At 39.8% G+C, this 14,436-nt stretch overlaps 1 protein-coding gene across 1 annotated transcript in view; it reads left to right on the forward strand.

Annotated features, from left to right (window-relative positions):
* The first annotated feature begins 1,476 nt into the window (after window positions 1–1,476).
* bcam (basal cell adhesion molecule (Lutheran blood group)) overlaps window positions 1,477–14,436 on the forward strand; it is a 55,156-nt gene continuing 42,196 nt past the window's right edge. Inside the window, exon 1 of the mRNA XM_056267649.1 lies at window positions 1,477–1,714. Within this exon, the coding sequence (XP_056123624.1) occupies window positions 1,651–1,714 (64 nt within the window). The 5' untranslated portion in view covers window positions 1,477–1,650. The remainder of the gene's footprint in view (window positions 1,715–14,436) is intronic.

Genomic DNA, 14,436 nt, shown 5'->3' on the forward strand with positions numbered 1-14,436 from the left:
AATAAAGCTTTAGTCTGTTTGCCAGACAAAACTATGGCTTGTGCACTACTTTTATGGTGCTCAGTTAATTTCGTCCATTGGCATTTTCTCAGAGGCCAGGGAGGCAGCTCCTCTCAATCAGTCAATCAGTCAACCAGTCAATCAATCAACCAATCAATCAACCAAGAATAAAAAAAACCCAGAAGTAATCTAAAAGATAAAGGCCGTCTCTATTACCTACAGTTGACTATTAAATGTAATAGCTGACCAACATTTCAGTAGTAAATTATACATTAAATATGGCTGATTTTCATAAATAAAAATATGATTTAGCCCTTTTGGAGCTTGACTATTGTGAACAATCTCTACTATCAAACTACTATAAACTGTTATTGAGCTACTTGAAAATTCATCATTTTTCTTTTGCTTTTCACAGAAAATAACATCAATCATGTTTGTATCAACATGAGGGAGAGTAAATGATTACAGATTTTTCATTTCTGGTTGAACTATTCCTTTAACAGCCATGCTGTTCATTTCAGTCTGCCTCATCTCTGATGTTATTGTTACTGGAAAATATATGTTTCTGGAAGAAATTTCCCAAAGCAAGGCCTTATCAGTACCGCTGTTTCTTGAAAACAGACCCATTTTTCCTATAGGACCCTTTGAATATTCCCTAACTTCTGTGCATTAAGCGTTAGAGTATAGCTAAAGTAATGCTTGTGCATAGCCGGTGTCTATGTGAATTTTGAAGTGCAAAGAGTCACTTCAGGCGTCATGAGAAAGGCAGTTTAATACATTGCTGTGCTGTCATGACCCAAGAATAGCACAAAATAACAGTAATGAATGACACAGCTGAATGTAACACACCGCATCCTCTCCCTCTAACACAAAAGCTCCACCCTCCCAGTCCTGTCTTCTCTCTCCTCTTCTTTCATCACTTTGCCCTCCTCCATTTCTCAAGCCCCTCTCCTCTTATCGGGTTCGATAACGCACTCTTTCTCCCGCACACCCAACTCTTGCCCTGAGAAAAGTGAAGCAGCTGTTTTTGCTCCAGCTATCCCAGGAATGCCTGTTTGAAACCCAGTGTGGGCTTAGATACTATTTCCAAAGGGACACACAAATGCATTGTCTAAACCGATGGAAGAGCTAGAATTATACAAGTACATACTTGTCAATCACACAAAACTTGTAACCTATAGCCAACGACACGTTTTATACATGTTTACCCCCACGTTTTGTGCAGCAAGAGTAATTTGTAAGTTAGGCTACTACATATATTTATAGAGCATACCAAACAGTCATGTGACTAGTATGAGATTAATTTAGTTCCTTCAAAATTAAATCGCATCATTTATATTCAAAGTATCACCTTTTTAAAATAATTAGCCGTTGTAATACAGTGTAAATGTCTCTTGGCCGTATGTGATCACTCCAGTAGCACTTTACTCGTTTGGGAAGAGAGAGGAGAGGGGAGGGGCGCACGGTCACCTTTTGTGCAAATATATCAGCCAAGTCACTGCCATCCGCATCAGATTTCTTGCGCCAAGAAGGACGGGGGAGCGCACTAGACTGCTGCGTGTGAGCGCGAAGGAGCTGTACCGAGACGAGACGCTGCAGATAAATACAACGACGCGAGGCGAAACAAAGCCGCCAAGTTAAGACACAACTATGGGGAGAACGATGTTGGGACGGTTCGGGGTTTGCTGCACCTTGCTTGCTGTAGCGCTGCAAGGTAAGGAGGCTACAAATGAGAATAGCCTACTTAGAAAATTTACGAGTTTACTATGTTAATTAAAAGCCTGAGTTATTTTGTTTAACAAATCACAAGCTTTACTTAATAAGTTTCAGTGTATAAACGTAAATGGCTTGTTTGAATGTGGAGTAAATTAAAAGCAGGTTACTTTTCTGTTGGTTCTTGGAACAACCTGTTACCGTGAGCGCAAGTTGAAGTGTCGAAAGGAACTTTAGGGAGGACGTATTAAACAGGTTATGTTATGGCTGTCGGCGTCTATGAGGGTCTTTTGTTCGTGTTTAAGTCAGGGAATGGTTCAAGGGTTAACCTGGACTGGTCTTGGTCTTTGAGGAGGGGATGGTCGCTCCTGCTCCGCGCGCGCTGTCGCCGAATAGACGCGCTTGCTTTCATCCGAGTTCAAGTGTGTGCGGCTGCCAGACTCCAAATTCATATCACGTCAGTATGATTATTAGTACGCGTTATTGAAATTTGGATTTACAACCTCATTCTTAGATTTTTTAAAATCAGATAATATATTCTTAAATAATGGCTTATATTAAATCTTTGTTAAATCGTCACCTTGTGTTTACAATGTGGTTCACAATTTTCGACATTTAAAACTAGTTAAACTATTTATTGAATTTATTACAGAAAGCTTGATGTAAAACTAGGCTACCATATACAGAATTGTGTGCTGCTGGGTGCCATTATCTTATTATGTAGCCTACAATACAAATACCAGAGTCAAAATATGGGTATATGCATGAAATTTTTTTTTCTGTGACAAATAGCTTACACTGTAGAATCAATTTCTGATGAATGCAACTATCAATTTCCCTTTGTTAAATTATCCCCCCCAAATAATAATATCTGTCAAATAATATCTGTTAGTATTCTGTCAGAATATACAGGTATGAACCTGATTTGTGCTACCAAGGTCATTGGGCCGTATAACTGTCTGCACCCTGCGGTTCAGTTAGTAGTTTTGTTCTGCTTTGAAGTGTTTGGCTGCCTATGACCAATAATGTTTCAGCACAGGGGCAACGTGGCCCCTCCTCTAGCTCCGCCTCAGACGGACCATCTTTACCACCTCTCTCACATATGTGTCGATGTATTACCACTTTTAAAATGAAGCCTAAATGCAAAGTAGTACACTGTTTGTTTTGTGGATAAGATGTAATTTTGATACCAAATTTACATTTATGACAGACTATTTGACTCCAGAGTATTGAGAATCTACATGTTTTCCACTTTAACATGACTGTGAGTAAAAACACTCTTATAAAGAAGCTCCCTCTAAAAAAACTAAAAACTAAAAAACCCTCCCAGGCATACATTCTTCTCCATCCCAGAGGTACTTGTGTTTTATCTTTCTGTCTGCTCTTAAGGCTCTCTCTCACTCCCTTCCCTTACTGTGGATCTGGTTCTTCCAGTGTTCTCACCTTCTTTCAGTTCTGCGGCTATCGGAAGTCCTTTTTTTACCTACCTATCTTATCCCTCTGCACCGTTCCATTGTTTGAGACTCTTCTCATGTCCAGAGTTTGAAAATATGTGTGGAGAGTCACAGACAGATGAAGTGTTTCTTTTGATGAGCTCAGTCAAGTCTCCAGGCTGCTGCTGCGTTGGGGTTGAATGCACTGATCAGTGATGCTTCTGTTGCTCTGAAAGCAGGTCCTCTGAGATCTTCTCTTCTGTTGCTGTTTTCCCTCTCTCTTTAACTCAAACGTCATTAAGAATTCACTTATTTTTTTTGCATGTCCTTTGGGCTGATCATGGGATCCACAGTTACTTTCTTTTGATGCCAATATTTGTCAGATCTGATGCTCATCATACCTGTCCCACATGACCCGTGACTTCTGGGTTTGAAAATCGCTGCACTTCCACAAACACTGCAGCATCTTTATGCATCCTTTGTGCGTGTCCTCAGGAAAACCTGTTTTGATGACTTTATCCTCTTTCCGCGCATACATTTAAATTGATCTGTAGCGTTTAACTGGCAAATGACAGCTGCTGGAACTCTGCCCATTCATTTCAATTTGTTGCCTACCTCTCCCAGAGGTGTGCCAGCCTCTGCTAGAGCTTTCATATAATTTGCCTTATAATGGAAGTCTCAGTGATTAGCATTTAAAATGGTTCCCGTCCAGCCTCATATCGGAGCCACATGACCTTGTTACTGTAACCACCAGCACTGATACCAAAGCAATAACCTCTCAGGTGATATTTCAACAATATTATTTGCGTTTTCAATCCATATTGAGTATCCTGAGGCGGTATCGGTGCAGCACCTTGGTGGCTGGCTGCTCAGTTGATCATGGTGGGATGTCAGTAGGTGGCGTAAAAAATTGTTGAGACAGCTTGTCAGCTGAGTTTTAAGGAGCCGCGCAAAAGCAACACGCTTCCCTTCTTTGTCTATTTCCCCCACTCATTTCCTTGCTTGAATTTTCTCCTCAGCAGAACCTCCCCAACCGCAGCGGCATCAAACGTGAGCACACACACACACATCACCCCCTGCAGCCGGCAGTAATTATTATGGCATTAGGAGGCTTCGAATTAAAACCTGCTCTTTGTGCTGCCAGCAGATAAAAGCCAATCTTATGTATGAGGTTGCTTCTGCGAGCTCAAAGCTCCTATAGATATCCATCCACACACACCTGCGCATAAAGCTAGTCACGCACACCTGTGTGTGCAGTGTCAACCCACACGTTGTGTAACTGTTCAAACCCAAGGTGCTAATTTGCCCGGTGATGATGATAGCGGTGGAAAGAGGCGGTAAAGTGTGTGATTTGGCTCTCTGCTGTGGGCCCCAGTCTCTCGGATCAGCTTTGTGATTCATGCCCGTGAGGAGGGGGGAGTCACTGCTTGGAATGAGAAGCATTCAGCAGGGGACAGGTTACATCTCGCCCCCTGACTCTTCAACCCCCCAGATTCTCTCTCTTTCTATCCCGTCTCTATTTCTCTGCCTCTCTTTCTTTCGGCACAGATGGACGCGCAGGCTGCCAGTGAAAGCAAGTCACGCAACCACAACACACATGGTTTTGATCCAAGATCACAATATGGCACTTTGCTGTTATAACCATAGATCATTTTTTACACATAGGCCACATTTTAGTGGTTTAACAGCCTCATGACCCTGTAGAATGTGGAAATTAGACTTAATTATCAAAAAATGCCTTTTATAGATTGACCTAAATGTAGCTGCACCTGAAATCGCATACTATTTGAGGAGGTTCAGCATTTGAAGAACTCACATGAAGAACTCACTTTGTGGTTAAAAACAAAAAGAATAGAGAAAATTAAAAGTTTTAATGTTTTAAATTGAGGAAATTAAGACATCTCATCACGTGACCTATACAGCATCAAGTGTCACTTCTCTGATTCACAACTTCTCTCCTGTGGCCTCATGGGATAGTAAAGTGTCCACAGTATGCACACTTCACAATCTCAGCAGAAGTAGTAGGGTCCTTTTTGCCATCCGGGTTCTTTTTGCCTATTCTTTTATATTGTGAATTCAGATACTTCTCTTTTTATGTACTGTTTTTCACTTATGTAGTAAGTTTTTCACTTAGAGAAGTAGGCATATTCGGACACAGGGTGTTACTTCTTAGAAGAAAGTCTAAATGATTCATAACACCTTCAATAATAATCAAGAGTGTTTGGGCTTGTTTTAATTGTTTTGAGACCCATCATGAAAGCTTGTTTTTGGATTGGCAGCAGTTCTTTTGGCAGCCGGTTTGAGGAAAGCTCACTGCTTGCTGGCACAAAGCAGCAGCAACCACATGGTCGCTCTGAATGAGAGATACTAAGCTGCCCATCTTTTCATCTTAATATCATCTAAACCAGTATTTCTTGATCTTTTTTTTGTCTTGGGTATCCCCACAACTATATCAGTAAAGCGCAAGTACCCTTTTATCAACACCAAACCATAAATGTGTTACTTTTTCCACTTTTATAATATATACAGTACGTTGGATATCATTTAGCATTATTTTTAATGTTATGAAGGTTGTCACTATTAAAGTATTTCACTTTTAAACTAAAACAATTGATTCTGTAGCTTCCTCTATCTTTAATGAGACATCTGAGCTTGCTTGTGTTTGATTTTTAACAATTCTGATGGCAATCGTGGATAAGCTTCATAATCATTTATAATCATTTTGTATAGTATGTTTTATATGTTTAATAATACAAAATCATTTTTTTTTTTGCGTAACCTGGTTTTATTTGTTGGGAATTATTAAAGGGATAGTTGTGGCCCAAAAATGTAAATTTTGTAATTTATGACGTTCTTTCTTCTGTGGAACACAAATTATTTTCAGAAATTGCTCCAGTTCTTTTTCCATGCCATGATAGTCTATGTTGTTTTGGACCTGATTGTGTTTCATTAAATGAACAAAATTCTCTCAAATATCTTATTTTGTGTTCAACAGAAGAAACAGTCTTACAGGTTTGGAACAAAAAAGTGAATAAATGATGACTGAATTGTCATTTTTGGCTTTTCTATGTCTTTAAATAATTTTCAGTTGGGCTATAGAGTCTAAAAAGATGGATTATTATTTTGGTCTACCTGAAATTGCACTTTTGAAGTGAATGTAAACGTATTGACTGATCTGATGCTGCTGCTGATGTTACACTCAGACACACAACACACAGACTGAGAGTTTTAATGCTGTGGATTAGCTCTGTCTGGCTTGCTTCTGTGTATGTTAGTCTCTCTCTTTGTTTTCAGTAATGGCGGTGCTGTTTGCGATCAGTGGGTGACCATTGATGTTTTCTGTGATTTACGGTTGGCATTGTGCGTGCTCCGGCATAGATAACTGCCTCGTACACACACAAAGGTTGACGAAAGGACAGACAGCATGTCTATATAGAATCTGTAATGCCAGGAAAGAATTTATTCACGCAGACCTGCTGAGCTCTTTCACTCAGAATTTATAACCAGTTCTGATTGAGTCATTCCTTCATAAAAAAGCAGCATCTCTACACCCCCCCCCCCTTCTCTGTCTGCACTCCCCCCCCACCAATCCTCCCATCTTTCATGAAATCTGGGTCCTGCCCAGTCCTTGAAACACTCTGCCCATACTACAAAGCATTCTGGCATGGCAGAAACAGCGATAGAGGAAGTTCGGTAGCCTGATGCCCTTTGATTTCTCCAAGGCTGTTATTAGTGGCACACAGGAAACAGTATGTGGATATGGTGTGTGTGTGTGTGTGTGTGTGTGTGTGTGTGTGTGTGTGTGTGTGTGTGTGTGTGTGTGAGTGTGATGGCTGTTTTCTGTGAAGGATGTTGAAGTGGTCTGATACTAAAGTGGGGAGCCGAAGGATATGAGGCACAGTGAAAAGCTGCATCTGTGTGTTGGGGCATAGTGCTTTGAAGAATAGGTGCTTCAGAGGCTCTTTGGGGAGACGAGGTTAAGAGCGGCTGATCCATTTAGCTGTGGAGATTGTAAGGGCGATTGGCCGACGCAAATCCTGAGGCCTCTCTCAGGCATTCCTAATGGATTCAGGGCTGATGGGTTTCCTTTTGGCGAAAATATCGTTTTTTAGCGAGGAACTTAGGTCATGCTATACTGTCGGCCATCTTGTAGTACATTGCCGCATCTCCCTTAGCTCTATTATACCAGTATCGATTTGGGGATGGACATTAGTTGTTCTGCATTGATTTGTTTCTCCTAGCAGTGTTTTGGGATTTGGCTTACAAGAAATGCTTCATCTTGATGCACTTCTACAGATTGTCTTCTGTCATCGGTGATCTGTGGCTTAATTACATATAGGGCTGGGCAATATAGCTTAAAAAATTATATTTTACATAAACTATTTAATATTTAAATAAATATAAAAATATTTGAAAATACATATACCCATAAATATTATATAGTAATATTATATTAAAAATATATATTTCATATTTTAAATATGAGGATTAGAACAAAACACTAAACCTGGTTAAGGTGTTTATCTGACAAAATAATTTGGCAAAAACAAAATCATACATTAACTGCAACATAATCAGTTATTCATTTTGGTTCTTGTTTCTTGTTTTTGCATAATTTGCATAAATCTTGTTTAGGCCAGATGTATTTGGTTCTAGATCTAGAATCTGATTGGCTGAGAGCCTTTTCCAGCCGTGAGATATTCACCCAGTAACAGCATTCTAACCGTTTCACCGTTTGCATCACTCCGCGTGTGGCGACTGTCATGGTGGTCGAGCAAATCCACCATAAAAAAATAAAAAAATACTGTTGTTGTGTCACGAAGTTTAGTTTTACGAGGTTTTTTTTAGGCGAGAATGTAGTTCTTTAGACATCAAATATGTGACTTAATCATAGTGCCTTACAATCTGTTTAGACGCTTTCGCAGATGGGAGTTCCAGGACGTCAGCGGCCGTTTAGCGCTCATGTAACGTTACCCACAGAGAACAGCGTAATCTCGGCCAGTCCTTTGGGAATTTGCCGCTGGCTCTTATGTAGATAGTGGTTAAACATGAGATATAATTCATTTGGGGTATATCAACGGGCAATCTTTGGTCTAATTAATCTATAACTTGTTCTAGAAAATTAAGTTTCATAACTTTATATTTAGGCTATATTTCACTTAAAATCCTGCTGCTTATTGTACATTTGACATGGACTTTATTATTACGCCATTAGATGGCAGCGAAGACTGTCTTAACGAATAAGTCAGAACCATAGACTGTAAAAAAAGATGGACGACGCCCCTTCGCTCTCTTTGGTCAGAAGTGAAGCCACCAGTATCCCGATATGGCGCTGACATCTTGGAACTTGAGTCTGCGCAGAAGCGATTTCGGGACCAGACATGCGCAGTAGTGAGCAGGAAGTAAAGCCGCGAAATCGCTCCTGCACTTTTTTTTTATTAATTATAGAAATTTAGATATTAAATTTAAAGCTCCAATCTCCTCAGTCCTCTGAAGATCCCCAAAAAAAGTCTGTTGGTGCTTCAGTGACTACTTTGCTCAGAGAACCTGTCAATCACAGCTGTCAATCATGACGTCACCACCATCATCAAATAACTAACTAAAAACAAACATCAGCGTGATAAAAACTACAGTAAATGACAGAAACCATATTTGGAAAAACGATATTTGAAGTGCAATTAATTGTTTAGTTGGTCTCACGTGCAGTTGAATAACATGGGGAGGCGGGCTTTATGACCTATACTAGGACCGGCCACTGGGGGGCGATCGAGACGTTTTGGCTTCACTTTTCAGGGCTTGTGCGGCACGCTTGGTCAGAACACGGAAGTTGTTTTAGCGCTGGACGAACATATCGCTTTCCTCAGCGGACATTCAAACTGATTTTTGGGATATAATATTATGGACATCGATTAAAATAACTATTTATTTTTATAACACCAGCAAAATCATCAAAAATACACAATGTATATCTCAAGCTACTTTCTCGCCATTGGTCATTTGGTCACATCTCAGTTGGACCTCCATCGCACCTGGTTTAAACGGCCAGCTTTACCTGATATGACTGAAAACACCGTCATGTTGAAACAGTGCTTGTTTAAGAGCTCTTTAAACATCCTTTTCCTCACACAGACTGTGGCCATTGTCTTCATACTATCAGCTGGCAAACATTCCCTGGAGAACAGTCTTCTGACCCAAGGGAGAAAAAAGCCTTTACAGCCCTCAGCTTACGGCTGTTTGGTTAGTCGAGTGCACCCCCCAGGCTGAGCTATTCACTGCCCCGCACTCGACAGACCCTTCAAGATGTGGTCTTGCTGAAGATTACACACACACACAAACACTATTTGTAATCCTGATCTTTTGTTTGCAGTGCACTCGCACCACCTGAAAAATATACACACAGATCGTTCAGTTACGAGAAATGTAAAAAGTTTGGTTCTTGTTTGATGTTCACTTACACCTTACAATTCTGTTTATCACTGTTTAAATATTGTTCGAATGAATCATTGTTCAGTGGGTGAAACTAGACGTCCAGGTTGTGTGTTTCCGACTGTGATTTATCAGCAGAAATCTACTTCACAATCATTCTTTCTCCATTTTACACAGTGTGTGCCTTTAACATGAAGGAAACTTTTTTCCTTGAGACACTATTTTGACTTAAAAAAAAAAAAAAATCTGGTTACTGGTTAGCCGAGCATTGTTAACCTCTTCAACGAAAATGGACACTGTTTGACGAGCCGCATTGTTGCTTTAATAGTGCTTGACCCGTGAAGCACCACAAGGCCCTCAGGTGAATTTAAAATGGATGGAGTGCATTTGGGAGTATGTTTGTGTCTGAGGCACATTATATTACATGATTGAAAAATGCTGCAAAATAGCAAGGTGGTTTCTGACCATTCAAATGTGTAAAAAATACATTTATAATATTTGCACATTACGTGGCCTGAGGGGCTGTGTGTGTCAGACAGACATTTGGGGAGGGTCTGAATGTCTGAGATTGGGGCTTCCCCGTTCACACGCTGAGATTGGGTGACAGATCACATTTCGTTCAGGAGACACATGTTCAGGTGATTACCTGCGGGAGAAGAGTGTCTCTCGCTTTACTCAACCTCAACCCCCACAGCCTGCTCTGTCTCTGTAACACACACTTCGCTGTCCTGTATGCTGTAAAACCTGTGTGAACATGAGTTTAAATATGACCAGCACTTGAAGAAGTTAGGAGCTGAAGAGTTATATTACCAACTTCTTGCTCTTGCTCATTAAAAATTCACTTTCTTGATCAGTATTTTTGTCTCGTTTTCCACTGAGAATATGTAAACATTAAAACAACATGATGAATGTACTTCATTAGCAAAATTACAAAGACTTCACAAGACTTCAGAGTGTATATATATATATATATATATATACACACACTGTATCACACAACACCTGTTTGGGGTTAGTAAGATTTTGAATTTTTTTTTTTACAGAAATCTCTGTATCAATGTTGAAAATAGTTGTACTGCTTGCTTAATATTTTGAAACTTTGATAATTTTTTCCCCCAGGATTCTTTGATTAATAGAGAGTTCAAAAAAACAGCATCTCTTTGAAATCTTTAACATTAAACTTTATAAATGTCTTAGCTGTCAATTTTGATCAATTTAACGCACCCTTGCTGATAGATGGCCTATTTTTTATTTATTTTTTGCAAATAGGGAAAATAAAATAAACTTAGGCTAATTGTTTGTCTTATGCAATCTTGCTTCTTAAATACATGTATCTGATTTTAAAGATGTTTATACATTTTCACTGGAAAACATGACTTAGAAAAGGATTTATTTTGGGGTTGCTCTTATTCTCTCTCCTTCGAAACCCTTCATCCCTGTAGATTAGCAAGCTCTCTGCTTTAGTTTGTGGTTAATGAGTGTCCCTGGCTGATAGCTAATCAGGAAGGTGGTCTGATGGACCCCAAGGACCGCAGTGCCAACTCTAATTCTGTTGCCTTTCTGATTGACACACAGCTTGATAATCATATTCAGGCCTGCGGGGCTCCAGCATTGGTCCCCCCCCCTTGCATAATCTCAACCAATCAGTGATTTCCCTGTACGGTATACCTGCATTACTGACAGCTAGCCTGGCTACATTTCCTATTGAGTTTCAGGTTTCATACCTTGTCATTTCTTAAAGATTGTAGCCATCCATTTGCTCTCAAATGAAATCTTATTTATGGACAGTAATTGGTTTTAGATGTAATTTTCATTTGCAGAGAACACAGATGAAGTTTGTAAGATTCACATTATGCTTCAACTCTTTTGGGAGGGATATTTCTTTACCAGTGCCAGGATCTCAGAAGATCATAATATACTGGTTTATTGAGTTTTGAGAACTAAAATGTAGCACAAAATCTTGTTATGTATTATCAAAGGATGGGCTTTGTGCGATCAAATTAAGCTTTCATGAGGGCCAGTAATTCTTTGTTTGCTGTCTATTCCTCATAGAGTCCAGAATCTCTTAAAATACAATTGACCAGACAACGGTGGCATTTGGCTTACGATGGATTAGTTTAGTTCGTTAAAAACACAGAAGCTCATGAAATGGTTCTGCACTAAGACACACAGGGCTTTGAGTCTTTAAGACAGACTTAATTAGACCGTTATTTTGGGAAGATGTCGACACGCACTGGAAGATAGAATCTGTTGGGCATATGTTTGAGGGACTTTGTTGGTGTTGTTGTTGGTGTCTTTGGTCCTCCTTGTGTCTTATATGGGGTGTGGAACGCCCGCTGACAGTGGCGGCTGTGACTCCCCACCTTGGCTGAACATTTTCGGGACAGCGGTCAGTCTAACCCCTCCATTCCCTGCCAAGTAATCATGGTGACAGGCACGTGGAATTCCCTAGTCAATTAACAGTTGGAGTGGGAGTAGGAGTGGGCGTGTGGGCGCATATTGACTGGTGCAGTGGGGAGGGCTGACGGAGCGAGAACAGAGGACACATGTTCATTAAAATCATCCATCCTGGATCAGATGGTAGATCTGGAGATTGTTCCCTCCCTCCCCGTCTCTTTGAAATGCTTGTGTTGCCCGTTTGTGAGTGTGATACTGTACCTCATTGGGCTGAAGGCAACTTTCTCACACTGCTCTGCCCTTTCCTTTGTCCTTCATTCATTCTCACTCGCTTTGTTAACGTCTCTCTTTTTCCTTTGGGGGAAGCCCCTTTCCTTTTCTCTCTTTTTGTTTTTCCTCTCTTTAGCTGCTCAGTCACTATATTCTGCAAATGGTGACATCATATAAGTCATAAAAGTCGTACATTCAAGCCAGTATAATCAGAACAGAAATAAAATGCAATAATTATCAAAATGCAGCTGATGGCTGTGGAATTCAATTGCAGTTTTGCTTTGACATAATAACCATATACAGTAGGCTATATGAAGATATTTTGAAGAATATGGGTAACCAAACAGTTGACGGGCCCCATTGACTTCTATAGTATGTAAAAAAAAAAAAAAAAAAAAAAAAAAAAATATTAAAGTCAATTCGCATATTATTCAGCTTTGTCATCATCACAGGAATTACATTTTAAAATATATTAAAATAACAGTTCTTTTAAATTGTAATAATATTTCACAATATTACTGTTTTACTGTAACTTTGATTAAAGCAGCCTTGGTGAGCATATTTTTTAAGTTTTTGAAAGAGACTGCTATCAAACTTTTTTTAATTTAACTTTTTTTTTAAACGTAAAAAAAAAAAAATTACCGACCCAAAAAGTTTGAATGGTATTATTTTATTTTATTTTATTTATTTATTGGTCATGTGGGTCCAGGGCATTTAAATTAATTTATGTCTTCTCACTTTCTGTATACATGTGACAACGCACGCGCACACACACACACACACACACACACACACACACACACACATGCTCTTGTACCTGTGCAGCAGTTTAAGGACAAGGCTACATTGTTAAGACATTCCTGGGGCTGCCGGAATGCAGGTATTAATGCGGAGTGATTAGACACAGCGAGAGAACAAGCGCAGAGAGGGGTGGGAGGGGGTAATGATAGAAAGGAAAAAAGAAGGACAGAGGGGCTGGATTGGGGGGAAACGAGGGGAGAAGGGAGCGATGGAGTTGGACAGTTCGAGGTACAGAATGGGAACATATTGCAGAATGAGGAGGAGACCTTGTTTTGAGGAGAGGATTCTGTGTTAGTGCAGGTCAAAGGTCACTTTGTTTTCCTAAGTTTGGGACAATTCACCCCAAATTGAACATTGTGTCATGACTGACTTTTTGGCATGCAGTTACTGTTCAATGAATGGGAAATAAAACTTTCAAGCTTCAAAGGGGACCAAAAGCAATTAAAAGCATCAAACAAGTGACCCATGTGACTCGTGCATTTTATTCCAAATCTTCTGAAGCTGTACAATAGCTTTGTATGAGAAATAGACAAAAAATTAAGTGTATGCACTAAAAATCTTGACATATGCCCTAGCTCTCCTTTTCACGTTAATGAGAGTTAATGAGAAGTAGTGATGTCTAACTTGTGAATGAATTATTTGAGTAGGATGTGTTGATCTGATTCATGAAACACCTGTCTCAATGATTTGTTCAGTCTGACTGGCTGAGTTCAAATCACAGACTCGATGATCCAGTTGAGTGGCATTTTGAAATCAGTTTTGGTTTGTTTTTCACATTTTAAAGGACTTATATAGTGCATCAATCAAAATGACCGCTTTTATTATACGTTCATGGTCCTTTTTGGAGCTTGAAGGCCCCAGTATCCATAGACTGTAACTGCATGAAAAAAGTCTTCAGAAATTATTTTATGTTCCCCAGAAGAAGAAAAAGGTCACAGGTTTGGAATGATACGTGGGTGAGTAAATGATGGCAGAATGTTCATTTTGGGCCGGAACCATCCCTTTAAGTTTAAGTGTGTTGACAGTGTTTGTGTTTCAGGAATGTGTTTTGACATAAATAATGTTACAGTATGTATATGCATGTGTTGATATTAGAGGTGGAAATATGCATGTGTTGATATTAAAGGTGTGTCGGTGGTGCATTGCTATCAAAACAGGAGCGTGTGAAAATGGTCTTTTTTCATTCCAGAGAAGAGTTTGGTTTTAACTGTATTTAAAAATAGGAAGTGGAATGCCTGGGAGGTCCCAGCATAACGATAGCAGTACCAGCTGGTGATCGGATCTGCCATGGATCTGTGAGAAAGGGAGGACGAGAGCGGGCAGGGGAAGGCGGGGGTTGCCTGTTGGTGCTTCTATGGTGAGGGCAGCATTGCCAACCAATGTCAGTCGTGCCATC

Source organism: Rhinichthys klamathensis, unplaced genomic scaffold (genome assembly GCF_029890125.1).
Source record: "Rhinichthys klamathensis goyatoka isolate OS25496 unplaced genomic scaffold, OSU_Roscu_1.1 h1tg000262l_1, whole genome shotgun sequence".
Taxonomy (NCBI): domain Eukaryota; kingdom Metazoa; phylum Chordata; class Actinopteri; order Cypriniformes; family Leuciscidae; genus Rhinichthys; species Rhinichthys klamathensis.